This window comes from Aotus nancymaae, unplaced genomic scaffold, assembly GCF_030222135.1.
Source record: "Aotus nancymaae isolate 86718 unplaced genomic scaffold, 86718_ANA_hifiasm-v0.15.2.pri h1tg000049l, whole genome shotgun sequence".
Taxonomy (NCBI): Eukaryota; Metazoa; Chordata; class Mammalia; order Primates; family Aotidae; genus Aotus; species Aotus nancymaae.
The window spans coordinates 2,128,099-2,154,607 of NW_026988463.1; the positions used below are offsets into that span (position 1 = coordinate 2,128,099).

Consider the following 26,509-nt stretch of genomic DNA (forward strand, 5'->3'; position numbering starts at 1 on the left):
GAGGCGGTGACGCCAGCCCGGACACCCGGGAGTTCGTGTGGCCTCCGTTTTGGCGGGGAATCGCAGTGGGTGGGCGTTAGTCGGAGGAGGTCTCTCTTTCCCGCCCTGGACCCCTGTGTCAGGGCCTCCACAAAGCTATCCCAGCCACCTCCCTGCTCCGGGAAGCCACCGCGCCCTGAGTTGGCCCAGGATAGGTGGATCATCAGGGCCTGGCCAGGGTGGAGGGGTACAGCTCCCCTGCCCTCCTGGGGCACACATCCAGTAGGCACGGGGGATAAGCCACGTCAGCCAGCGAATAAGGCTGGGTAGAGTCCACCTTGCTGTGGAAACCCATGGAGTGTACAGTCGCAGCTTGATGGGGGCTTCCAGTGAGTCAGCGGCTCCTGCAGATTGGGGTCCCCGGGAGTAGCCTGGAGGCAGCAGTGGGGTGGCTGGGAGGGTCGAGGCTGGCCGACCTGCTCAAGGGATGTGACTCTGGGGCTGCTGCCAGGCTGCTGGGGGCAGGGGGTGGAGCTGCTGTCTCCGGAGGCGCCCCCTCAATGCAATCAGGACCATTGTTTTTGGTTTCCTATCTTGGTCTCTGTCATCTGGTCCCCAGCAGCCCTCAACTTGGGAGCATGTTTCTGGCTTGTTGGACTGTCAGGCCCTCTACAAGCAGAACCTCTGGCTATAGGCCAAGAGGCCACCTCGGAGCTACAGCACCATCACCCAGGTCATCCCTGTACACCTGCGACACTTCATCAGGCTCTCAGAAGACCCAGCTCTCTGGGTGCCACCCACCTCCTGTCCTGCTGCCCTGTCCATGGGGGCACCTCCGGGAAGGGGCTGGTCATCTTCCTTGCCGCAGGTCCCTGCCCACAGCTGGGCATGGTGGAGCTCTGAGCTGTCTACACAGAGCACCCAACCCGTCCCAAAATGCGTGGGATGCCCTGGGCCCTCAGTGCAGGTTCCTTTAAAGAATGCTAGGATCACTAGCCATGGCCAATGCCACGGCCCTGTGGCCAGCATTTTTTTTGAAACAGCATCTTGCTCTGTCGCCCAGGCTGGAGTACAGTGGTGCGATCTCAGCCGATCTCAGCTCACTGCAACCTCTGCCTCCCAGGTTCAAATGATTCTCCCGCCTCAGCCTCTTGCCTAGCTGGGACTGCAGGCACCTGCCCCTGCACCCAGCCAATTTTTGTGTTTTTACTACAGAAGGGGTTTCACCTTGTTGGCCAGGCTGGTCATGAACTCCTCACCTCAGGTGATCTGCCCATCTCAGCTTCCCAAAGTGCTGGGATTACAGGCGTGCGCCACGGCACCTGACCCACTTATAATCTTGATAAATACACTTGGTATGTTCTTTTTCAGCGTGGCGTGTATCAACCAGTGATATAACTTGACAAATAAAAGCAAAAAGAACAAGTGTCCACCAAGTCTCATCTGGTGTGATTTAAATACATACGCTTTCAGCGGGGCGTGGTGCCTCATGCACACAGCATGCTGGGAGGATACATGAGATGGAAAGTGTGAAACCAGCCTGCCCAACATGGTGAAACCCCAACACTACAAAAACAAAAACAAACAAACAAAAAAACCCCAAAAAGCCAGGCATGCTGGCAGGAGCCTGTAATCCCAGCTACTTGGGAGCCTCAGGCAAGAGAATTACCTGAACCCGGGAGGCGGAGGTTGCGGTGAGCTGAGATCACACCACTACACTCCAGCCTGGGTGACAGAGTGAGACTGTCTCAAAAAAATCAATCAGTACAAATGCTTTCTACAGTAGCTTTAATATCACACAAGCCGCTCTTTGGTTTACAGTGAGAAAACAGAGGGAGCCAAGAAAGGCGGCCACTGGAGTCCAGGAGCCTCGGGAAGGCTGAAAGCCAGCCCTGACCAGCAGGCTTACTTGTCCTGAGAAGAGCCAGTGAGGCTACCCCATCCACTTCACCAGGTTTCCCAGGGAAGTTACAGGCATCTCTGGGTCCCAGAGCACAGTGCCAGGGAAGACATCCCCAATCCCCTTCTGAAGAGGGCTGAGGGGACGTTCCCTGGCAGGCCAGCGCCCAGGTGGTCCTGAGGCCTGGGAGGCGGGTGGGGGCAGCACAGGAAAGGCTCAGTCCACAGGGTCATCTCTAAGGACGGTGAGGACACGTGCGCCTCCCTCACAGAGCAGGCTGTGCGCAGCCCGGCAAAGGGTCAGCCAGGGTGGCCCCTGCAGCTGTGTGGCGCTTACCACGGGGAGGAGTTCAGCCATCAGGACCTGGGGGCAGGGCAGGGCCAAGATCTCAGGCCACCTAGGCGCAGGGCAATCCCAGGACAGGCTTCGAGGCCCCCATGCTCTAGCCCCTCTCCTTCTGAGGCTCCATGCTCCGTTCTGCTGTCCCTAGCCCAGTGTGACCAGTGCATTTCCCAACCCACACACAGACCCCAAGCTCACCCCCATCCTCCTGGGTCCTGGGGAGTGGAGCAGTCCAGCCCCTACCCTCGGGTCCTCCTCCTCTCAAGGCTGCAGACCCCTGTGGCCGACAGCCCCCCTACCCCAGGTGCCCTGTTGCCCCCCAACCTCCTCTTCCAGAAGCACCTTTTCCAAGTGGATCTGCTGGTCCAGGATGGCCACTCGAAGCCTGAGGGCTGCCAGGGTCTGCAGCTCCTGGGTGCTGGAGTAGACAAGCAGCTGGGAGCTCCATGCAGGATCCACTCCACCCCCACAGGATGGCGAGGCTCTCGGGGGCCTCCCCACAGGACACGGTCTTGGCGGCTGTTCTGCTACCGCTGTGTGCACAAGAGGATGTGGCCTTTGGGGTGGCAGCTGAACCCAGGGTCCAGCTTCTCCTGTGGGCCAGCACCTGGCTCTCTGGGTATCTGCACCACTTGCCCTGCCTTTAGCAGGGAAAGGTGGGCTTTCAGGACAGCCCAGTGCAAGATGGTGTGACTGGGGCGTGGACTCACTGGCAGGAAGTCCTCTGTGGGGGGCCCTCTGGCTGTGGAGGGCTCTATTGTGTTTAAGCATGACTTTTGTGAGACTGGCTTTTCTTTTGACAAATGGTGTATCTTCACTCTTAAAACTTCAAGCCATTAGAAAATACACAGGAAGAAGGAAGCTCTATAGTCCATAAATAACCCCCTCTTGTATACGAGGCCAGTCACCTCCCAGGAGCTGATTCTCACACACTACTTTTTCCTTTTTTTTTTATTGAGGTTGAGTCTTGCTCTGTCACCCAGAGTGTCTCTCTCAGCCCACTGCAACCTCTGCCTCCTGGGTTCAAGCGATTCTCATGCCTCACACTCCCAAGCGGCTGGGATTACAGGCGTGCGCCATAACACCTGGCTAATTTTTGTATTTTTAGTAGACAGGCTTTCACCATGTTGGCCAGGCTGGTCTCGAGCTCCTGACCTCAATGATCTGCCCACCTCGGCCTCCCAAAGTGCTGGGATTACAGGCGTGAGCCACTGTGCCCGGCCTCACATGCTACTTTTTCAAAAACTGGGTGATTAAGCAACTGCTCAGAGCAGTAAGGTTCTGTGTTCAGGGAGCAGCGAGGTGGGGGAGCTGCCCTGAGGAGGGAAGGAAGGCTGGCAGCTCCCACAGGACAACCGGAGAGGACCAAGCACACTGGGGAGTGGTGCGGGAGGGGTGGAAGGGCCCACCAACTTGCTTCTGGTCCTTGGGCTGCTCACCCTTCCCTGAGGCACAGATAAGGCTGGCTACTGCGCCCTGTCCCTGGTCCAGACCTCGGTGCAGGCAGCAGGATGAGGGTGGGGTCTCACCTGCACGCAGTTCCTGTAGCCTGTGCAGACACTGGCCCACCATGGCCTGCAGCCCCTCTAGCGTGAGCAGGCAGCGGTACTCCTGCATCCAGTCCGTGGGGGCTGCAGAAGTCAGGGAGGGCAGGTGGGGTCCGTGGCAGTCTGGAAACCCTCCCTGCACCAGCCCTCCACACTCCTCCCGAGACAGGCCCAGGACCACACACCTGCTGAGAGCTCCTCCCTCATGCGCAGTCTCAGCAGTGAGCAGGCCTTCCAAAGGCGCCCTGTCTCCGCCTCCACCTCCTCAGCGCTGAGCCTGGGCTGGGGCTTGCCTGACTGGACATGGGTCAGGAAAACTTCCCTGTGGCCAAGCCCCTCTGCTCCCACCAACGACCGGGTCCGGGGAGTGGCCCTGGCCATCCCACGCCAGCCCTTCCTGGGGCTGCTCCACAAAGCCACCAGGTTCAGAGCCAGAGGCCCCCGGGGCTCCCGTGAGCCCAGCAAGGATACAGCTGTCTGCATGTTCTGGAGGAACTGGGTTTTGGCAGCAGCAGCATCCGTGGAATCACTGGTCTGCATGGAACTGAGCTGGGCCCACAGGCTGGGTGCACACATCGGGCGCCCCAGGAACCACAGAGGGACATGGTTATTCCAGACAGCGAGCTGGGCCTTGGGAGGTAGGCAAGGGCCAGGGCGGGGACCCCAAGCTAGGTGTCTGGCTCTGCTGAATGCCAGGAGGGGCCTCTAGAGGCCACAGGGAACCAAGACACTGACTGGGACAAGGGGATAGAGCTGACCAGCTGACAGAGTTTTAACATCACAGTGACCCCACTCAGCAAAGGGAGCAGAGAGACCCGCTGGAAAGTCTCTCAAACCTGTCCCCAAGCTGATGATGCCTCCCGGTTCTCCTCTGCCCCTGCCTAGCCGAAGACCTAGCCTCACCTCGCGTTCTGGGAAGCCACCTTCCTGAATGCCGCAGGCAGCTGCAGCAGGTGCCTGTCGGAGAAGCCCGTGTTCAGAGGAGCCTTGCTTTGCTCTGAGATCTACAAGTCCCATCTCCTGGTCAGAGCCCAATCAGGGATGAAGCTTCTTGGCCCCTCTCCCACGCCTGACCCCACTAAGGATAAGCCCCCTTGGACAGGGCTTCCAGAGTGGCCATGGGAGCTGTGAGGTCCAGTGCTGCCCCAGTAGAGAGAAGAGGGGGCCCCGTGAGCAGAGCCCACCTGGAGCCTCTGCGTGGATAAGGGGACAGCCACAGAGGAGGGCAGGACAAGCTCCAGTACTTCCCATCCTGAAGGTACCAACCCGGACACCGTCACACAGCTGTTTCATTCTGCCAGCTTCCAAGCACAAGCCTCAGAGGTGTGCCCAGGGCTCAATGCCACTAACGCCCTGCCCTCCCTATCACCCTAAATCCCAGACTCCTTGCTAGCCAGGGTCTCAGCAGGCAGAGACAGAGGTCCCTCCAGTGAAGGTCGGGGAAACCTACCCCTTCTCTTTGAGTGTGAAGGCTTTTGGGGCCTGAGGAGCAGCTGATGGGGCCATTTGCTGGTCCCTGAGGCCCGGTCCAGGCCTGGGGGCCCAAGCTCCTGTCCCAACACGAGTCTTATTCCCCAGTGACAGCAGCTGGCGCTCAGAGTGGCCCTTGGCAGACACTGTGGTCTGGCAGGGGCCTTTGGTGGGTCTCGTGTCTGAAGCATGACCACCAGCTCGGCCTGGGGTCCGGGGTGGGGCAAAGGCTTTCGTGCCAGGAGGATCGACAGTGGACCTAGATTTCAGGCTGGGGGCCTTGTCTGTTTCTCCAGCCTTAGTGATGCCTCTTCGAACCCGTGCAGCCTTCTCCAGTGCCTGGGTCAGACATTCCAGCTCTTTGAGGTCTTGTGGACTGGGTGTGCATGCTGTGAAAGCCAAGAATTATGCAGCGATCCCTCCTCACTGTCCCCAGGAGGGTCCGTCACAACTGCACGCTAAAAGACTGGCCAGAGCAGCACCTGGGGAAGGTGGCGGTGGAGGTTTACCTGGAGGCGGGTCCTCTTCATTAGTTTCTGGCCCTGGAGGTGGCTCCGAAGCCCGGGTCCCGGTTGGTTCCCTGAGAAGACATGGGCAGCGGTTGCACAGCCAGGAGGCAGCGCCCAGCCCCTAAAGACCCGAGGGGGCCGCCGGGCCCCACCGCAGGCCCCCAGCTCAGAGCTTGCAGGGTAAGGGGGGTGGCACTGACAACAAGCAGTTCGTAAGTGCGCGGCTGGGCCCGACCTCCCAGTCCCGGTGGCTCGCTGCAGGATTCTGAGGGGCCGAGGGAGGTCTGGCCAGGGGGTCCCGGGGTCCGCCTACCAGGCCTGCAGCAGCCGACGACAGACGCGCAGGCTCTGCTCCAGCTGCAGCTGTCGCTCTGCGCAGGCGTCCAGGGCGCCCTGCAGCTCGGTCACCAGCCTGGGGGACGCACCGGCAGCTCAGCACCTCTGTTGGCGTCGGGCCTCGGGCCCCATGCCTGCCGCCTCCCGCTCCCTCCCGCTGCGCAGGCCTCACCGGCGCGAGCAGTCCCGGGGCAGCATGAAGCCGGCGGCGTCTCCTTGCAATTTGCCGCCTCCGAAGAGCCACGCCTCTTCCGGGCGGGAAGGCCGCCCCTTCCCGGCCGGGCTGCCCAATCCTGAACCAGGGATCGGGGTCCGTCCCCCCGAAGCTTTCTCTCCCCTATTACTGGCCAGCCTCAAGCCCCGCCCACTCCTGCCCCCTAGGTCTGGTGGGGACTCCCGCTCGGAGCTGGGTCCCGAGGCCGCCAGGGAGGGGACTGCGGGCGACTCCGGGCTTTTGGTTTGGGTAACTGGGTAGATGGGGGGGCTTCTCGCGCTCCTCTTGCAGGGCACCTGTGCAGGTTATACGAGCGGCTCCATCTGTTCTTACTCAAAGTGCTCTAACGCAGGGATCAGCCGTCCTGCTGACGCCGGGCCACAGAGCACAGGGCCAGGCAGGAGGACAGCGTTGCTGGAGATGAAGATGGCGCATCAGGAGCACGGATGAGGGAGGAGACATGTTCACTTTTGGATACGTGACGTGATAGCACTGGGTAGAGGGGAGGAAGCTCAGACCCTGGTGCAGTGGGCCTGGCAAGGTGACCCCTGGTGGGGTAGGAGGCTCGGGTAGGGACAGGTAAGCCACGGAAAATGGGGCCCATGCAATGGCCAGGGAGGTGGAGGAGCAGTAGGACAGTGTCACAGAGGCAACACGAGGCAGTGGCAGGAGGGAGTGGGCCGCAGGCCAAGCACTGCTGAGGCCTAGGCAGTGTACACAGCATGGGAGGACAGGGCCTTCAGTGACATAGGGGACACCTACGGTGGAAGTGAGCAGGGCAGCAGGGCTTCACATAGTTGGAATTAAGAATAAACAATAAAGCCGGGTGTGGTGGCTCACTCCTGAAATCCCAGCACTTTGGGAGGCAGAGGTGGGCTTATCACCTGAGGTTGGGAGTTCGAGACCAGCCTGACCAACATAGAGAAACCCCCTCTCTACTAAAAATACGAAAAGTTAGCCGGGCGTGATGGTGCACGCCTGTAATCCCAGCTACTTGGGAGGTTGAGGCAGGAGAATCACTTGAATCTGGGAGGCAGAGGTTGTGGTGAGCACAGATCACACCATTGTGCTCCAGCCTGGGCAAGAGGAATAAAACTGTCTCAAAAATCAGTAAATAAATAAATAAATAGGGGCGAAGAAATCCCAGGCAGTAGCTGGAGAGAGAACAGACTTGGAAGTGCCGTTTAAAGATGGGACAGGTGAGTCTGTTCCATAGTTGTTAATGGGAAGGTGCCACCGCAGAAGGGCACAGAGTTGTCAGGGAGGTTGGGACCCAGGCAGCTCTGGTCCAGTCCTGGGGGTGGGCCCCTCTGTTAGCGGTGGGGGAGGCTGCCGGTTGCCCTGCCTCCCTGGAGATTCTCTGAAGGAGGAGGCTGGGAAAGGTTGAGTCAGCACTTGAGATGCAGGAACCCACCACAGGCAGGCAGTGCCAGGTCCCCCCAGAGTGGTTTCCTCCGTCACCATCCAGAGTTGGGATTTTGACAAAAGAGCCCCCAGAAAAGGGGCCGAGGCAGCAAAGGACGTCCATCACTCATCTGCCACTATACTCCTCACATTTAATCCTCACAACACCCCTGTGAGGTAGGTATCATCGCCCCCTCTTACAAATGAGGAAACTGAGGCCCACACATGCCCAGGGGCACACAGCCAACAGGACAGGTCTACAGTTCCAACGCTTGGTTTCTTACCCCAAACACGCCCCACCCAGGGTGGCCAGAAGTCCCTTCTAGTAGCAAAAAAGACAGCTGCCTCAGACACAAACACACAGAAAAGTAGTCACTCAGTGAGCATCTCCCAGTCGTGGGTTTCTGGTTCAAAAGCATTTGAGGGCCAAGGTGTGGTGGCTCATGCCTGTAATCCCAGAACTTTGGGAGGCCAAACTGGGGGATCACCCGAAGTCAGGAGTTCAAGACCAGCCAGACCAACATGGTGAAACTTCGACTCTACTAAATATCCAAAAATTAGCCAGGCATGGTTGGGTGCCTGTAATCCCAGCTACCCGGGAGGCTGAGGCAGGAAAATCTGGGAGGCAGAGGCTGCAGTGAGCTGAGATCACGCCACTGCACTCCAGCCTGGGCGACAAGAGCAAAACTCTGTCTCAAAAGAAAAAAAAAAGCATCTTGGGGACACTTCGTACATTTCCAGAGGAAACAGAAGAGGATGGCAGTAGGGTGAGTGTGCTGTGGTCAGCCCAGTCCCTGGGAGAGGCCATGGTCACTTGGCTGGAGGCAGGCTCCCCAGGCATGGGCTGCTGTCTCCTAGCCTCCCTTTTCATGCGAGACCAGAGTCTCCGTAGCCAGCGGGAAAGACTAGAGCATCTGCCTCCCTCCCATGGGTGCCCAGAGCAGAGCTGCAGCTGGGATCAGCCAGGACATGGCCCCAGACTGCTCTGCTCGTCTGCCTCTCAGTCACCTCAAATGTTACAGAGGACTTCAAGTTTTTTCTGGTTAGCCTCTCTGGGAAGATTATTTTTGCATAAAGAGTGTCAGGATGGCATTGAGGGGCTGGAGTAAGATTTCTGTTTTGCAATTAAGCCTAAATAATGGTGGGAATCTTGTTTTTTTAATACCCTCTGTTGTAAGTTTTTCTCTTGTTTGCATCTTAGAAGAAGAAAATTTAGAAATAAAGATGGGAAAAGAATGGCCCAGAAATTCAGCACAAAGAGAGGTGTTCACATTGACACCATCTGTGGGTCAGACAAACGCCTCTGGGACAGAGCTCTAAAATGACTAACATGTTGTAGGGAGTGGGCCTGTGGCCAAGGCAGTCCACACAGTGTGCAGGGACACAGGCGCCCTGGCGACGGAAGCCCTACCCAGAAGGAAGTGGGTGCCCACGCAGGCCGAGGTGGATGAGGGGACACACTGAAGGGACACTGGTATGCTCCGAGCTGTCAACTCCCGACTGGGGCCCCAAACCAGACAGACGTGGGCAGGGGCTCGAGTGGTGTCTGACTACCCAGGGCACACGTGCTCTGAGTGAAAGCTGTCAGCTCCTGGCACAGGGCTCTGGTGGGGCTGGGAAGACCAGGACACACACAGGCTGAAGTTTCCAGAGACAGTGGGACACAGAAAGGAGAGAGAGGTGCCCTCCACGCGGTGCGGCTGACTGCTTTGAGGCTAAACTTTCCAAAGAGATGGATCTGAGCTCTTCACCCTCATTTGGACATTCTGATGACTCACACAACTCCCATGGAGAAAGAAACTTGGTGGCCACAAGTCACCCTCTCTGCTCTGTGCAAAGGCCGCCAGGGTCTACACAGCAATCCTATGTTGTGCTCCCACCCCTGGCTAGCAGCCCCCTCAGTACACATCCACCGTGACACACACGCTGACACACTCACAGCCTCACAAGCCCCAGTTCATGCCCTCCTCCTCATTGTGCACACAGATTTTTCCGCTTCACCTGTTGCTGGGGAACACTGCCCTCCGGGGGACTTGGGGGACGACACTGTAAACATGACTTCCTGGCCTGATGGTGGCAGGGCTGTGGGTGCGAGTCACTGTCCAGAGACAGCACTGAGGTAGATCGGGGCAGGACCCCCAAGCTGCCGTCCACAGAGCTTGTGGGACTTGAGGTGTTGACGGAGGAGTACCCTGAGGTCGTGATGTCCTTCCCTGGCTGTTGGCTGGTGCAGAGCGGGGACTCGGGTCCTGGGACTGCAGGGATCTGGGTGTCCAGCGCCGACACCTGTGGGTCCTGGGGCCCCTCGTCCTCTGGGCAAGCCTCCTCATCACTGGATTCCTGGCAGCAATGCTGTTCTGGGTTCAGGTAGACCACGGTGACATCGAGAATGCCACTGGGAGCTGTCACTGCAGGAAGGTTGGTGGGGAGGGAGGTTGTGTCACACCCAAGCATCAGGGGAGACCCCTGCCAGGTCAGGACCCTGAAGTCCAGGTCAAGAATCTTCTACCTTGCTATGGACCTCTGTGTTGCCCTCCTGTGGTAAGAAGCCATGGGTGACAGGGCTCTTCCAAAGTTGGACAGCTGCCCGCCATGACCCCAACAGTGGAGATGATAAGCTGGCCATCTACCTCAAGCCAAGTGGACGCAGAAGCAAACAACTGGGAAATCGCCAGGACTCGTCCTAACTGGGCTTCTGGCAAGGACCCCTGCGGTCTGCCTGGGGTTTGCACAGGGCACTGATCCCAGAAGGGCAGTGAGGAGTCTCATGTACACCACGTGGGCACATCTCAATATTCTAGAAAGAACGCCCAGGCTAGAGTGCAGTGGCATGATCAAGGCTCATGTAGCTCCTGCCTCCTGCTCTCAAGAGATCCTCCCACCTCAGCCTTCTGAGTAGCCACCACACCCAGCTAATTTTTAAATTTTTCGTCTTGCTACGTCACCCAGGCTGGTCCTGAACTAGCCTCAAGTGACCCTCCTGCCTCAGCCTCTCACATTGCTTGGATTACAGGCATGAGCCACCAAACCTGGCCTAGAAAGGTCTTATCATGAGCTCCAGACTGGGCCTCTACCTCCATAATTCTACTAAGGTCCTCCCAACACAGAATCAGCAGGAGCTAGATAGGTGTGGCCTAAGTCCTCTCGTCCTTGTGCGGTGGGAGGAGCCCTGAGCTGTGGTGGACAGGTGTGGCTAAGTCCTCTCATCCCTGTGCGGTGGGAAAAGCCCTGAGCTGGGGTGTTTTGGGGGCTCTCCCCTCCTCTCACTCTCCTGGTGTCTGGACATGCTCCCCTGTGGGGCAGGAGCTGGCCCCGCCCACCAGGCCCTGCTCTGTGCACATCCTCCTCCCTCCCACAGCACATGCACAGGGCCAGGTGCGCAGAGGCCCTCAGTGACGGCCGCTGTCTGTGCAATGTTCTCTCAAGTGCACCCTAGCTGCACACTCACCATCGCCCTCCTTCTCGCCCTCGCTCTCCTGGTCACCTTCGTAGCCGGAGCAGCAGTCCAGGCTCCAGTCGAGGAAGCTGCCCAGCAGCGTCTCCTCCTGGCTAGACAGCTCTGCAGTAGGGGTGGTGACGAAGCTGCCCCTGTCCTCCTGGAGGCTATTCTCCCACTTCCTGCAAGGGGGAGACAGCCCAGGAGACCCGGTCATGGGTGGCAGCGCTGGGAGGCTGGGTCCTCCGCACCTGCCTCTAACACCTACATGCCCCGGCCTGTCACTGCGTGCTCCCGAAGGGTCTGCTGTGTACAAAATGCCAATGAAGCTCAAACAGGTATAAGCCCTTGAGGCACGGCCGACATGGAGGGCAGCTCAGGCGAACTCAGGCCCCAGGTCTGGGTGTGAACCCCAGCACACCTGGCTCAGCTGTGGGGCCTGTGCCAACTACCTGGTCCCTTGGAAACCCCTAGGATGATGCCACTCTCCAGTGATTTTTTTTTTTTTTTTGAGGTGGAGTCTTGCTCTGTCACCCAGGCTGGAGTGCAGTGGCGCAATCTCGGCTCACTGCAACCTCTGCCTCCCGGGTTCAAGCGATTCTACTGCCTCAGCTTCCTCAGTAGGTAGGACTACAGGTGCCCGCCATCACACTCAGCTAATTATTGTATTTTTAGTAGAGATGGGGTTTCACCACGATGGCCAGGTTGGTCTTGAGCTCCTGACCTCAAGTGATCCACTCGCCTGGGCCTCCCCAAGTGCTGGGATTACAGGGGTGAACCACCACACTTGGCCCCTCTGGTGTTGACTGCGCTCAGCCCAGCGCCAGGCAGACTGCATGGAATGGTCTGGCTTGGGCAGTGCTTGCACCCACACCCAACTGGGGTCAAGTCTTGCCCAGGATGGGGCTGGAGGCCAGAGTATGAGCCTGAGCCTGGGAAAAGCCACCACACCAGCCAAGCCTTTCCACTTTCTGATCCCAGGGCCTGGTAGGAAGGCAGGGTGGGGAGAGCTACCCCAGTGTCACCCAGGAGGGTCTCTCTCAGAAGACTGATGGGGTTGTGAGGGGCCTCTGAGAAGCGGGTTTGACACAGTGAGGCTGAGCACAGGGCCAGGGCCAGGCCCCCTCCTGGAGTAGCAGTGTGTATCTGCGTGGACTTTCCCTTTCCTTGTGATGACCCTGCCCCAGGAAGAGTCAGGGTGTGTGTGAGGAGTGAGATAGGAGGGCCAGGTCTCCTGCCTTCTGTACAATGGAAAGTGCTGTCACGCTTCTCAGGGACAAAGTGGCAGCAGCACGGGCTTCAGCTGCTTCCCCAGGGCTCCCAGAAGTTTAGGGTCTCCTTCCAGGGGCCCACTCCCCACACAACACTCTTAGAGGCAGGCCTGCCTGGTCCTGTATTGACAGTCACCCAGTGCCTGCCCTTGGGAAGCTCATGGGTGCACATGGTGCTAAGGAGTCACAGAGGCAGGCCAGCAGCACAGGGAGGGCCCTGCTCATCTGGGCTTTGCAGGATAGAAGTTTTCCAGATGGGTGAGGTGGAGAGAGGAAGTTAACTCCAGGAGGAACAACCAAGCTACTGAGATAGGAGAGGCGGGTACACAGGTCCACAGAGGTGGCGAGGGAAGTGCTGGGGATGGGAATAGGTTACAACTGGAGCGCCGGGGTGACAGTGGCATCGTGGACCAAAGAAGCCCAGGATGCACATGACAGGCACGGGGAGGGCTGGAGCCGGGGCCAGGTTCCCGCATGCTCAAACCATCCATAGGGAGCCCATTCAGCGCGAGACAACAGCCCCGGAGGAAGGAGACCTGGGCTGGAGATGGTGGAGGTTACGCAGGGGCCCAAGGCCTGACAGCGGGGCTCTGTCCCAGGGTCTCTGTCCTGGGATCTGCTGCTTCCCTGACAAGCCTGGAGGGCCTCTCTGTGTGAGGAAGCGGCACCGCTGAGGGAACTGGGCTAGGACAAGGGATAACTAACCGTTTGGTTCTCCGCCCCGAGGGAGAGCTGAGGAAGGCGTGGATCTCTCCTGTGCTGAGGAAGGTTGGGGGGTCGGGACTGTCTTGTGTCACTCCTAATGCCGCACACAACTGGCTGTAGCTTAGCACCTGAGGAGAAGCCAGAGTTAGAGGGCACAGAGGCCCCAAGGACGAGGCCCACCCACACCCCGGCACCCCATGAGATGCCCAGGTGTCGGGAGGGAGGCACCTCTTCCTGGCTGATTTCTCCGTAGCGCTTGTCCTCGAATCGCTGCTTCACGGCAGTCAGAGAGACTTGCCTGTAATCCTTGGGGGCGTCATCGTGGAAGCTGGAAACAGAGTCACATGGAGTGGACACGTGAGGCACCCCCAACCCCATTTTTGGCCTCAGTTCCCCAAGTAAGCAATGAGAATACAAAATGGTGGTCACTCTGGAATCTGACTTGGTAGTTCCCCAAATGGTTAAACGCAGCCACCATAGGACCCAGCCATTTCCCTCTAGGTACAGACCCAGGAAAAAGGAAAACCTATGTCCACGTGGAAACCTGTGCTAGAATGTTCATCACAGGACTGTTGACAAAAGGCAAAATGTCCACCAGCCGCGGGCTGGATAAACATGTGGTCCATGCAGTGGCGTATTATTCAGGCATGAAAGGAACAAAGCAGGGACACATGCCACAACATGGACAGACCCACAAACACAACACCCAGGGAAGTAACCCACACAGAAAAGGCCACTTGTCCTGTGACTCCATTTGTACAAAATGTCCAGAAGGGGACAATCCGTGGAGAGAAAGTAGACCACTGGGGGTCGTCTAGGGCTAAGGCAGTTTCAGGGAATTGGAGGGTGACAGCTGAGGGGTGTGTTGTCCCTTCTGGGGATGTGAAAATGTTCTAAATGTGATTGTTGTGATGACAAGCACAACTGTGTGAATAAACTAAAAGCCCATTAAATCACACAATAAAAGGAAGTTTAGTTTGTAAATAAATGTTTCTAATTTATCTGGTTTGGAAAAAAAAAATTAATTTCTTCAGGAAGAAGAGAATAAACACAACCCAGAAACAGCCGGTGTCAGGGGATGATCTGTGCTCCCCGTAAACAAAGGTAGGGGGGTGAGATCCACACTGACCCTTCCACACAGGGTCTGGGCACTGCAGGAGAAAGCACCATGAGCAGAAGCACACACCAAAGCCCAGGAGACAGCACCAGGAACCCTGTGGCTGCAGCACAACATCGGGGAGAAACAGCAGATGGGCCAGAGAAGGGGTTGCTCAGGGGCACTGGAACCCCCAGGGAGTTCTGATCTCATCCTGGAAACCGACAGTAAGGCCCTGGGTGGCACACACAGGACTCGTGCAGGGTGGCTGCCACAGTACTCCAGGAGGCCGGGCAGCCGCCACGTATAGCTCCAGCCCTCAGGCTGTCAGTGCAAGAGGAAAGTGCTTTGGCGAGGGTGCAGGGATGGAGAAGCAGCCAAGGCTGGTGGCGGGCTCGGCTCGGAGCACAGGGCTTCGTGCACAACACCAGGGCTAGAACAGGCCATTGGCTGAGTCATGCTGGCAGTGGGGTGGCAGGTTGAGGTTGAGATGTGGTCTGAATCCTGGAAGTGGTGAAGTCTCCCAGGAAAGGAGTCTGAGGAGTGGCAGAAAGCCAGAATTCCCTGGCCCCTTTGGGTAGGGGAGAAGAGAGACCACCACCCATGCCGCAAGGTCTAGTTCAGGAAGCCAAGGCCCCCGAGGGAGGGAGGGTCAACGTAATGCTCGCTGGAGAAAAGCCCACCTGGGCCTGGTGTGGTGATGTCTGTGGTTTCAGCTACTTGGGAGGCTGATGCGAGACGATCCCTTGAGCCAGGGAGGTCAGGACTGCAGTGAGCTAGGATGGCACCACTGCACTCCAGCCTGGTCCCCCAACTCAAAACAGGAAAAATAAAGCTCACACCAGCTGAGTCTGCTGGATTTGACTGAGGAAACGGAGGTCATGGCAGAAGCAGGGAAGGGGGAGACTAGGGAGTGAGGGTGCCAAGAGGTGGGAGGAGCAAGTCTGTGAGCACAGCTGAGGAGGGGAGAGGGAGGTCGCCTGGCTGGATGCAAACTCAGCCCCATGCACATCCTCCGTGCCCCTCACTGCCATGATTCCACTCACGGCCCTGGCCCAGCTGGTCTGCACTGGGCCCTAGCATGACTGCCCCCTTTGCAGATGCTCAGGTGCCCTCAGCCGCACTCCGTGCATGGAGCCACACCCGCCCGTGCCGCCTGACCTGCAATGGCCTGCTGTTTTTCCTGTCACAACCTGACCTCTGAACTCTCTGTTGTCCTGGCCTCTCCTCCAGTGCCCCGCCCATGGTGCAGGCTTCATGGACTGCTTGGAACAAACCAATGTGGGCTGAAGGGAAGCTGCCAGGGCAAGTGGAAGAGCTCAGATGCAGTGAGGGCTGGGCCAGGCCCAGCAGACAGTAGGGCAGAGGGGCCAGGGCAAGTAGAGAGAAGCCAAGCAGGGCTGGGTCAGAGAGGGGGCCACAGCTGGGCATGATGGGGCAAGGGACTCGCCTGCAGGTTCCATCTTCTCAATGAGATGGAGGATCGTTCTATCCCAACAGCTGCATCAGGGCAGAAGGCATTCTCTCAAGGGAAGGAGAGTATTTTCCCACTGGGGACCACGTGGTCTCTGCTGTACTATGAACTCAGCCACTGCCAGAGCAAGAACAGCTGCAGACGACGAGGAAACCAATGAGGGTGGCTGCTGCCAAGAAAACCCCATTCACAAAAGCGGCCGGATGCGGCCTGGGGCCACGGCGTGCCAGCACCTGAGCTAGATGACAACCTGTCACACGCGCAAGTTACCACAGGTCAGGGAGATGCCCTCATCTCTTCTAGCATGTTCTGCTGCCTATGCAGCAAGCTTGGGTTGGGAGCAGATGCTCTAAATGTGAAAAAGGTGTGAAAAAAGAAAGGCCTGGAATTTTTTTTTGTGGGGAGAGACAGAGTCTTACTCTGTCATGTAGGCTGGAGTGCAGGGGTACGATCTTGGCTCACTGCAACCTCCGCCTCCTGGGTTCAAACGATTCTCCTGCCTCAGCCTCCCGAGTAGCTGGGATAACAGGTGTGTGCCATCACACCCAGCTAATTTTTGTATTTTTAGCAGAGACGGGGTTTCACCATGTTGACCAGGCTGGTCTCGAACTCCTGACCTCAGGTGATTTGCCTGCCTTGGCCTCCCAAAGTGCTGGGATTACAGGTATGAGCCACCACGCCAGGCAGTTTTCTTTTTTTTTTTTTTTTGAGACAGAGTCTTGCTCTGTCACCCAGGCTGGAGTCAACTCACTGCAACCTCCGCCTCCTGGGTTCAAGCAATTCTTGTGCCTTAGCCTCCTGAGTAGCTGGGATTACAGGCATGTATCACCACGCCTGGCTAATTTTTATGTTTTTAGTAGAGGTGGGGTTTCACCATGTTGGCCAGGTTAGTTTTGAACTCCTGACCTAAAATGATCTGCCTGCCTTGGCCTCCCAAAGTGCCAGCTGGAATTTTTAAACATCAGCTCTGAGGAAGACCTCCTGTACCTCATTCACTGAAGGAAAATCTGCATGTGACTGCCAGTTGTCTCAGGAGGAAGCAGATGCCCTTCAAGGGGCTCGAGCCCTACCCACTGTGGCACAGTCTAGTCAGATGACTCACTTCCTTCATACTCACCACTTCTTATGAAGGCTCAAGACGCAGGGAATGAGGTCCTCATAGGAGAATCCGGTGAGGTCCCACAGCTGAGTGGTCCAGGGCTGTGCTGGGGAGGAGAGCAGGCTAGGGATGGAGGGGCCATGGTGACAGCCACCTGACCACTCCCGCCCGGTAGCTCTGTGGGTTCTGCTGCGGAGTTTCCTGGAGCTCAGGGTTACAATCTTTCAAAAATAGTTTTGAAAAAAACCCACACAGGACATGCAGGCTCAAGGTCAGAAATCTGGGACATACTGAAGTTAGGAGCTATGCTGTACCTCGCCCCCCAGAGGTAACCAGGACAAATGGAGGCTGGACTTTTTTCCTCCCCACAGCCTCCTCCTATGTGAGCACATTCCCCGACATAGGCATCCCTGGGAAAGGCCGCTCCTTACTCTGCCCGTGTGTCAGTCTGGCCAGGAGCAGGGCTGCGGCGGCCAGGCGGGCTGGGGCGTAGGCAGACAGGCTGGTGTGCAGCAGGGAGAGCTCGCAGAGGAAGCTGCACAGGTGCTGGGTTCTCGGCTCCACAGGGACTAGCGTCAGCAGGACCTCCTTGTAATCCACCACAGTGGGGACCTAGGCAGCAGGGAGTGGGTGTAGGCTCTCAGCACTCGGAGCTCATTTGTGCAATGCTGCGTGCAAGCACAGCGTAGGGTGTGGCCCAGATGATGTTCATGCCAATGCTGTACGTGCAGGGCACCAATGCAGATGGCGATATGGTGCAACTGTGGCCTCCTGCTCTGTGGCTCTGGGCACAGCAGAAACAGCTGCCCTCTGGGTCCATGAGGCCCTCCCACAGCAGGAAAGCTGCATGCCCCCCACCCCACCCTCCAGCACAGCGACAACTAAGATTAACGAGGAAAATGGAACCACTGCTTACTCGAATCTTCCCTTCCAGGGCGGAGACGATCTCGCCCATCATTCTCACCAGGTCCTCGTACTTGTACGTGTTATCCGTGAGCCACACAGCCTCCCGGATGGTCAGGATCTCTTTACTGATGAACCTGCAACGCCGAGAAGGGGTCTCGGTGCAGAGCCCACTTCCTGGGGCAGGGATGGGAGGCAGGGACCCAAGGCTTTAGGAGGCTTCAAGGTAGGGAGGGAGCCATGGCTTTAGGCTTTGGTGACAAAAGGAGGCTACATAATGGATCCAGCTGCCTGCGGCTAACTAGGGGAGGCCCAGGCAGGAGGAAAGCTCAGCCAGCAGTTGGAGACCGCCCTGGGCAGCAAAACGAGACCCTATCTCTACAAAAGGTTAAAAATAAAAAATTAGCAGAGCATGGGGGCCTGCGTCTATATTCCCAGTTACTTGGGAGGCTGAGGTGGGAGAACTGCTTAAGCTCAGGAGGTTGCGGCTACAGTGAGCTATGATCACACCACTGCACTCCAGCCTGGGTGACAGAGCAGGACCCTGTCTCAAAAAACACAACAAAACAAAACAAAAATGTATATAATAATAATAACAGGAGGAGGTCAGAAAGTACTGGAAAGAGGGATGAGAACCACAAGGCAGATAGAAAGCTGCAGGGCTGTTAGGCAGACTCACAAATGTCTGCAAAAGGCCAGAGTGCCATGAGCATTCAGCTTGCTGAAAAACACCAAGAGGAGACTTGCCTGTCACGTGACGGCTCTATGAGTGGGGTGGAAATGTTTTAGACCCAGAAGGTGGGTGAACCACCACATCTAGGAATTGGAGGCAAAGTGCCCCAAGATTGTTGCAAAGTCTGTGCCCGGCACTGTGTGGCCGCAGAAATCCTGACTGTCCCCAGGCAGTGATCACCCTGTTCTCTGCCATCTACCAGCACCAACTATCAGGGAACATGCTGCTCCAGCAGCCCCCAGAGCACCTTCCCCTGGGACTCAGGCCAAGTTCCTCGGCTGCTCCGTCCTGGGGCCTCTGCAGGTTGCATGTGCCATCAGCTTGACTGAGAGGACAAGAGGCACAAGGACCTCGCCTGCCAGTGTGGGGGCTGCAGATGCCAAAAAGACGAGACGTCAGTGGCCAACGAGAGCCCCAAGTGGGGTGTGAGGGGGCTGGTGGGGCAAGGAAGGTGCTGCTCTGAGAGCAGAGGTGGGGAGCAGCTCAGCCTTTCAAACTTTTTTTTTTTTTTTGAGACAGAATTTGCCTCTGTCACTCAGGCTGAATTAGTACAGTTGCACGATCTTGGCTCACTGCAACCTCCGCCTCCCAGGTTCAAGTGATTCTCATGCTTCAGCCTCCCGAGTAGCTGGGACTACAGGTGCATACCACCACGCCTGGCTAATTTTTTTTGTATTTTTGGTACAGATGGGGTTTCCCTATGTTGACCAGGCTGGTCTCAAACTCCTCAACTCAGGCAATCTGCCCACCTCAGCCTGCCAAAGTGCTGGGATTACAGGCATGAGCCACCGTGCCTGCAACACCCACTTAGGAAAAAAAAGAAAGAGAATAAGGCAGACGTTGAGGGAGCCGTGGTGACAGTTATATGGACCACTGCAACCAGGTCTTGTGGTAGTGGACTCAGCTCACTGAAACGTTTTTAGCGTTATTCTCTCACGGCCAGCCAGTTTGCCACCCAGGAGCTTGGTCATAGGCTGCAGTGAGGGATATGCAGTTAGATACAGGGAGGCAGCCACTCCACCTTCTCAGGTCAGAAGACCTGGGACCCTGGATTCCGGCTGAAGAGCACATCTGACGACGGCTCTGGATGCTTGCGGCAGGGGCTGCTCCCTCTTTCCATGGGAATGACACTGCTTCGAGCTGCTGCCACATGCAGGCCCAAAGAGACGACACTTCCCGGTTCCCGCTGGTGAGATGTGGCCACAAGACGAGGCTCAGTGCAAAGGTGAATGTGACAGGTACAGGTGTCAGGGACAAGGGGAGCACCCTAATTGGTGGCAGAGATTAAGATGGGAGATGGGCTTCCTTTGCTTCCTCGTGAAACAAAAATCATCCCAATGACCTGAGCCTGGATCCTCTGCCTCTGGGTTGCAAGAGAGAAACAAGTCTCTGTAGCTTACACATAAGCTGTGTGCAGCCAAACCTACCCTCGCCCACCAGGCGCTACAGATGAGTTGGTCTGGAAAGCATTTCCTAGGGAGATGTAGACCATGCTGGGGACAGCTGGTTTAGGAAATGCAAAACATATTATGAGAATCATTTCCACACTATTTCCAAAGGCGGAACTAGGGGATCCAGCATTGGGTAAAGGAGAGCAGTGGTCTGATATGAAAAGTACAGGCTACCGTGTGAGGATGCACCCTGCAGCTGAGAGCCACCTTTGTGGTTGGAGTGGGCACTGCAGGGCACCAGTGGGGGACAAAAAACCCTTGACTCCGGGAGTATAGGAAACTCTGGCAACAGACTTCAGAACCCGACTTCAGAGAAGGGCAGCTGACTGCCACCCTCCCTAATCAGTCACCCTGCCACCCTGAGGAGCCAGGGGACAGGGGGTCTAACCTGTGGCTGCCAGAGTGAGGCCACACTGGGTCCTAGACACTGTGCCACGACAAAATGCCTGGATGCAGGTGCCCCACAGAGCAACCCCCACATGCCGAGGGCCGTTCTGCCACCCCTGCCTGTGGAAGGCTCTCAGCTCAGCACTTCACGTCTGACCAGGCGGCTCATGACTCAAGAACCCATGAGGGCCAGGCACAGTGGCTCACACCTGTAATCCCAGCACTTTGGGAGGCCAAGGAGGGTGGATCCCTGAGGTCAGGAGTTTGAGACCAGCCTGACTAACATGGTAAAACCCCATCTCTACTAAAAATATAAAAAATAGCTGGGCGTGGTGGTGGCTGCCTGTAGTCCCAGCTACTCAGGAGGCTGAGACAGGAGAACTGCTTGAACCTGGGAGGCAGAGGTTGCAGTGAGCTGAGATCGTGCCATTGCACTCCAGCCTGGGTGAAAGAGCGAGACTCCATCTCAAAACAAAAACAAAAACAAAAACAAAGAACCAGTGAGGAACACATGAAGGGCAGTGCCCCTGAACCCAGGGAGGGCCAGTATGTCCCTGCTGGCCAGACGGAGGGGGCTTCTCACCGGGTGCAGATGACCATGCAGGCAATGCCCAGCAGCTGTAGCCTGTATCGTGGCACCAGCCTCCTCCGCAGGTAGCGGTCCACACACTCCACAGTCAGGTGCAGGCACAGGCTCGTGAAGTCCTTCATGGTGGCGACTTCCACCAGCCAGTCAATCAGAATGTACCTGTGGATAGAACAGCAGCCAGAACTAGGGCAGGCATTCCCCACGCGTCCCTGTTTGTAATTTCAACCCCACCTGTTGGGCCTGACCAAATCCTGGGTAGCTCTAGAATCATGGATTTACCCTGGGACCCAGGCTGGGGAGCCCATGCCCCAGGAAGTCCGGAAGGCTCGGTGGGTCGCAGCCCCAAAGCAGGCCCCACACCCTTTGACGGTGTTCCTGGGAGATGGACGGACTTGCACACCTGTGTACCCGTCTCCCTCCTAGAGGACCACACGTTCCCAGTGCTCCAAAACACAAGCGCTGTGAGACCTTGACCTGGCGCAGAGTGAAAAGTCAGCCCATAGCTGTTTATGCAGCAATCAACCCTGCACCTTGGGGCGTGCAGGTAGCAGGGGAAGGTAGACAGTTGCAAGGGAATGCCACAGGATACCCAATATGGTAAATGCCTTCTGAATAGAATGGAGACACTTGCGTCCTTTTCTTTTTTTTGAAACAGTGTCTCACTCTGACACCCAGGCTGGAGTGCAATGGCACAATCTCAGCTCACTGTAAACTCTACCTCCTGGGTTCAAGCGATTCTCCTGCCTCAGTGTCCCTAGTAGGTGGGACTACAGGTAATTTTTTTATTTTTAGTGGAGACTGGGTTTTACCTTGATGGCCAGCCTGGTCTTGAACTCCTGACCTCAGGTGATCTGCCTTCCTCAGCCTCCCAAAGTGCTAGGATGACAGGCATGAGCCACCACACCCAGCTGCAGACACTTGTCTTCAAGCAGAGGGGTCAGAGTAACAGAATGTGATAGAGGAATGGGAGGATGTGCAATTCTGCTGGACAGGCAGAACAGGTGTCAGGTGTCACCCCAGGCAGAAGCATCTTCAGCGGCGGAGAGGAGGAGAGGAAGATGAGCCGAAGCATGAAAAGAAGGGCAGAGGAGAAGCAGATCAGCCTCTATTTCCTTCTAGAACAGAGACCATGCAAGGGTCAGGTGTTTAAGGTTTAAACTGGCTGCTACCGTGAACAGACTGGGAAGCTTACTCAAAGCAGATGGATTTAACAAGCTTAATGATCTAACTTCTAAAAACAACCACTGGGCCGGGCACAGTGGCTCATGCCTGTAATCCCAGCACTTTGGGAGGCTGAGGAGGGCAGATCACTTGAGTTTAGAAGTTCAAGACCAGCCTGGCCAATATGGTGAAACCCTGTCTCTACCAAAAAATACAAAAATTAGCTAGGCATGGTGGTACATGCCTATAGTCCCAGCTATTCAGGAGGCTGAGATGGGAGAATTGCTTGAACCCAGCAGGTGGAGGCTGCAGTAAACTAAAATCATGCCACTATGCTCCAGTCTGGGCAACAGGGCAAGATTCCATCTCAAAATAAATAAATAAATAAAAACAGGCCTGGGCAAGGTGGCTCACACCTGTAATCCCAGCACTTTGGAAAGCTGAGGTGGGTGGATCACGAGGTCGGGAGTTCAAGACCAGCCTGGTCAAAATTGTGACACCCCATCTCTACTAAAAATACAAAAATTAGCCAGGTGCAGTGGCAGGCACCTGGAATCCCATCTACTCAAGAGGTTTGAGGCAGGAGAATCGCCTGAACCCGGGAAGTAGAGGTTGCAGTGAGCCGAGATCGCCCAATTGCACTCCAGCCTGGGTGACAGAGTGAGACTCTGCCTCAAAAATAAATAAATAAATAAATAAATAAATGAAATAAAAATAAAAATAGACCACAGAATTGCATACTTTAAAATGGGGAATGCACCTTCACTTCATATCAGACGATATAGCTCCCTGGTAAATAAATTAAAAAAAAAAAAAAAAAAAGCCCACACACGAGTATCAACACATCAAAAAAAAAAAAAAAAAGAAAGCAAGAGCAGATCCAGAAGGTTAGAAGGTGTTATCAGCCTATTTCTTCCAACGGAAAGAGGGAAAGAGGCTGCCATCACCACACAGGCAGCACAGAACTCAACAGCACTACGGCCTCGTGCCATTTAAAATATATATATACATATATATATATATATATATATTTTTTTTTTTTTTTTTTTTTTGAGGACAGGGTCTTGCTCTGTGGCCCAGGCTGGAGTGCACTGGCATGATCATAGCTCACTGCAGCCTTGAACTGGCCTCAAGTGATCCTCCCACCTTGGCCTTCCAAAGTGCTAGTATTATAGGTGAGGCACAGCACCTGGCCAGTGTCATTTAATGTAGAGCAAAGGGGTGCTATATCCCTAAGACTGTGTGTGAGTGTGAATGTGCGTTTGTCAGAAAGGAACATCAGCCCTCTCTTGGGGAAGGGATGATAGTTCTTTTTTAAAAATGGAGATGGGGTTGGTCTTAGATTCCTGGGCTTAAGTGATCCTCCCTCCTCAGAGTCCCAAATGCTAGGATTGGCCAGGTGTGGTGGCTCACACCTATAATCCCAGCACTTTGGGAAGCTGAGGTGGGCAGATCACTTGAGGACAGGAGTTCGAGACCAGCCTGGTCAACATGGTGAAACCCTGTCTCTACTAAAAATATAAAAATTAGCCAGGTGTGGTGCCTGTAGTCCTAATTGGGGGACGGAGGTGGGAGGAAAGCTTGAGCCCAGGAGGCGGAAATCACAGTCAGCGGAGATCACACCACTGCACTCCACCCTGGGTGACAGAAAGCCTATCTTAAAAAAAATAAAGGTGTTCAATGTGTTCTGTAGTTTGAAAAAGATCACTGCACTGTGGGAGACTGGGCAGGAGGATCGCTTGAGCCCAGGAGTTCAAGATTAGCCTGGACAACATAGTGAGATCTTGTCTCTACGAAAAATACAAAAATTAGCTGTGCGTGGTGGTGCACACCTGTAGTCCCAAATACTAAGAAGGGTAAGGTGGAAGGATCACTTGAGCCTGGGAGGCAGAGACTGCAGTGAGCTGAAATCATGCCACTGCACTCTGGCCTGGGTGACAGAGTCAGACACTGTCTCAAAAAAAAAAAAAAAAAGGTAACTGAAGAAAGCAGAGTAGGATGTTTTCTTCCAAAAAGTCCATGATAACTTAGCATTACCAGTTTTAAAAAACACCCAAGTGGGGGTATCTGGTGAGGTGATAAAGGGGACTCTATGCTGCCCTGTGGCGGGTGACTGGAGTTAAGTGGAAAGGGCTCCCTTCCTCTGGAGGCTGGCTGTCGCGCTGCTCTGATTAGAAGCCCTGGCCTGAATGCCTCACCTCATTGTGTCATTGAGTCCCTTCTGCACAGAGAAGACTTGCTGCTTACTGACAGCCTGGGAGGCCTGAAACAGCTGGCAGACGATCTCACTGGAAGCTCTCACCTCCAGTCCAAGCTGGTTTCCATTTGCACAGGCTTTGGCTAAAGACAGCTGAGGAGGAAAAGACAAACAAGAGCGTGAGGCAGCAGCCGTGCTGCGGTTTTCCGCTTCTGAAGCAAAGGGTCATTCAGGGAGCAAATGTATGCGGAAACATCGCCCTCCTTCAACTTAAACCTTCGGGAAAGAGGCTGACTGGGGCTTTTTTTGTTGTTGTTGAGATGCAGTCTTGCTCTGTCGTCAGGCTGGGGTGTAGTGGCGTGATCTCACTTACTGCAATCTCCACCTCCTGGGTCCAAGCAATTGCCCTGCCTCAGCCTCCCAAGTAGCTGGGCCTACAGGTGCACACTACCCCGCCTGGCTAATCTTTAGTATATTAGTAGAGACTGGGTTTCACCACGTTGGCCAGGATGGTCTCAACCTCCCGACCCCGTGATCCACCTGCCTCAGCCTCCCAAAGTGCTGGGATTACAGGCGTAAGCCACCGTGTCTTGCCTCAGATTTTAATCATTATTCTTTTTTGAATAAGAAGGAGATGATGTGAGAAAAGATGTATCATGAAATATCAGTTGCCTTTCCACCCTGGTTCAGGTCTCAGTTCCTTACATGGTTAATGCCTGGGGCAGCTGTGTTATGTCTCTGGCCACATGCCCCAGTGCTCTCTGAAAGGCTTATGCCAATGTTTACACTCAGGATTGGGAGAACCCGCTTCATCACAGCTTCATACAACCAAGCACTGTGATGATTAAAAACAGTTATTTTTAGAAGTTACTAGCTAGCCACTCAAAAACATATACATAAAATTTGCTAATGTGATCCACCCAAAATATCTCATTTAAAAGTGCACTTATGACTAGGAGTAAGGTTGAACATTGCAATTTCTAACCAGTTGAGTTTATTTCCTCTTTTGATTTATTTATTATTATTATTTTGGCAAGGTTCAGTGGCTCACCCCTGTATTCCCAGCACTTTGTATTCCCAGCACTTTTGGAGGCCGAGGCAGGCAGATTACTTGAGGTCAGGAGTTCGAGACCAGCCTGGCCACCATGGCAAAACCTCGTCTCTATTAAAAGTACAAAAGTTAGTTGGGTGTGGTGGCAGGCGCCTGTAGTCCAGCTACTCAGAAGGCTTGAACCCAGGCAGCAGAGGTTGCAGCTCAGATCACACCATTGTGGTCTAGCCCAGGCAACGGAGAGAGAACTCCTGGCCTCAAGTGATCCTCCCGCCTTGGCCTCCCAAAGTGTTGGGATTATAAATGTGAGCCACTGAGCACGGCCCTATTTCCTCTTTTTTGACAATCAACTGAGGCCCTCTCAACTTCCATCAGGGTCTTCCTATTCTTACTGATTACCCTGAGTTTCCAACAGACCTACATTGGTGCATTTCTTGTAAAAATTTTTTTTGCTGAGATAGGGTCTCCCTCTGCAGCCCAGGCTGAAGTGCAGTGGTGTGATCACAGCTCACTGCAGCCTTGACCTCCTGAGCTCAAGAGATCCTCCTGTCTGAGTAGCTGGGACTATAAGGCACACACCACCACATCCAGCTAATTTTAGAATTTTTTGTCAAGATGGGATCTCACTATGTTGCCAGGGCCAGTCTTGAAGTCCTGGGCTCAAGCGATCCTCCCAACTCAACCTCCTAAAGTATTGGGATTACAGGCATGAGCCACCACTCCTGGCCTTCTTGTAAATCTGTTGACTGACATTTTGGACGTGAACACCACAATGTGCCATAACACGTCGGGCTGGTCCATTATCAATCTGTAATTTTGTTTCTAGCATGTGAGCACAAATCACTCTGCCACCCACTTGGTAGGGTGACAAGAACAAGCTTCTATCTATTTGGCAGTGGGGCTTTCTTTGATTTGTCCTGGCAACTTCTTTTTTTGTTGGTTTTTTTGAGACAGAGTCTTGCTCTGCCCAGACTGCAGTGCAGTGGCACGATCTCAGCTCCCTGCAACCTCTGCCTCCCAGGTTGAAGCAATTCTCCTGCCTCAGCCTCCTGAGTAGCAGGTGCCCGCCAGCATGCCCGGCTAATTTTTCTATTTTTAGTAGAGACAGTGTGTCATCATGCTGGTCTCAAACTCGTGACCTCAGATGATCCCCCTGCCCCACCCCCGGCCTTGGCCTCCCAGAGTGCTGGGATTACAGGCATGAGCCATTGCACTTGGCCCTGATGATTTCCTTTTGTTTTTTTTTTGTGGGGGG

General features: G+C 55.4%; 2 protein-coding genes across 2 annotated transcripts in view; both read right to left on the reverse strand.

Annotated features, from left to right (window-relative positions):
- Nucleotides 1–1,690: 1,690 nt before the first annotated feature.
- TEDC2 (tubulin epsilon and delta complex 2) lies at nucleotides 1,691–6,281 on the reverse strand. The gene is made up of 10 exons (XM_012441964.3): nucleotides 6,256–6,281; nucleotides 6,061–6,159; nucleotides 5,748–5,818; nucleotides 5,219–5,627; nucleotides 4,672–4,725; nucleotides 4,240–4,330; nucleotides 3,954–4,065; nucleotides 3,751–3,852; nucleotides 2,564–2,754; nucleotides 1,691–2,242 (listed from the first exon to the last, which is right to left on the reverse strand). Exons 1-10 carry the CDS (start codon nucleotides 6,279–6,281, stop codon nucleotides 2,096–2,098), a joined length of 1,302 nt encoding a protein of 433 aa, XP_012297387.3. The 3' UTR covers nucleotides 1,691–2,095.
- A 1,535-nt stretch (nucleotides 6,282–7,816) lies between these two features.
- CCNF (cyclin F) overlaps nucleotides 7,817–26,509 on the reverse strand; it is a 29,553-nt gene continuing 10,860 nt past the window's right edge. Inside the window, exons 9-17 of the mRNA XM_012441965.2 lie at nucleotides 24,205–24,356; nucleotides 20,840–21,004; nucleotides 17,699–17,822; nucleotides 17,214–17,394; nucleotides 16,801–16,888; nucleotides 13,342–13,441; nucleotides 13,114–13,241; nucleotides 11,150–11,319; nucleotides 7,817–10,109 (exon numbers count right to left, since the gene is read on the reverse strand). Of these exons, the coding sequence (XP_012297388.1) occupies nucleotides 9,673–10,109; nucleotides 11,150–11,319; nucleotides 13,114–13,241; nucleotides 13,342–13,441; nucleotides 16,801–16,888; nucleotides 17,214–17,394; nucleotides 17,699–17,822; nucleotides 20,840–21,004; nucleotides 24,205–24,356 (1,545 nt within the window). The 3' untranslated portion in view covers nucleotides 7,817–9,672. The remainder of the gene's footprint in view (nucleotides 10,110–11,149; nucleotides 11,320–13,113; nucleotides 13,242–13,341; nucleotides 13,442–16,800; nucleotides 16,889–17,213; nucleotides 17,395–17,698; nucleotides 17,823–20,839; nucleotides 21,005–24,204; nucleotides 24,357–26,509) is intronic.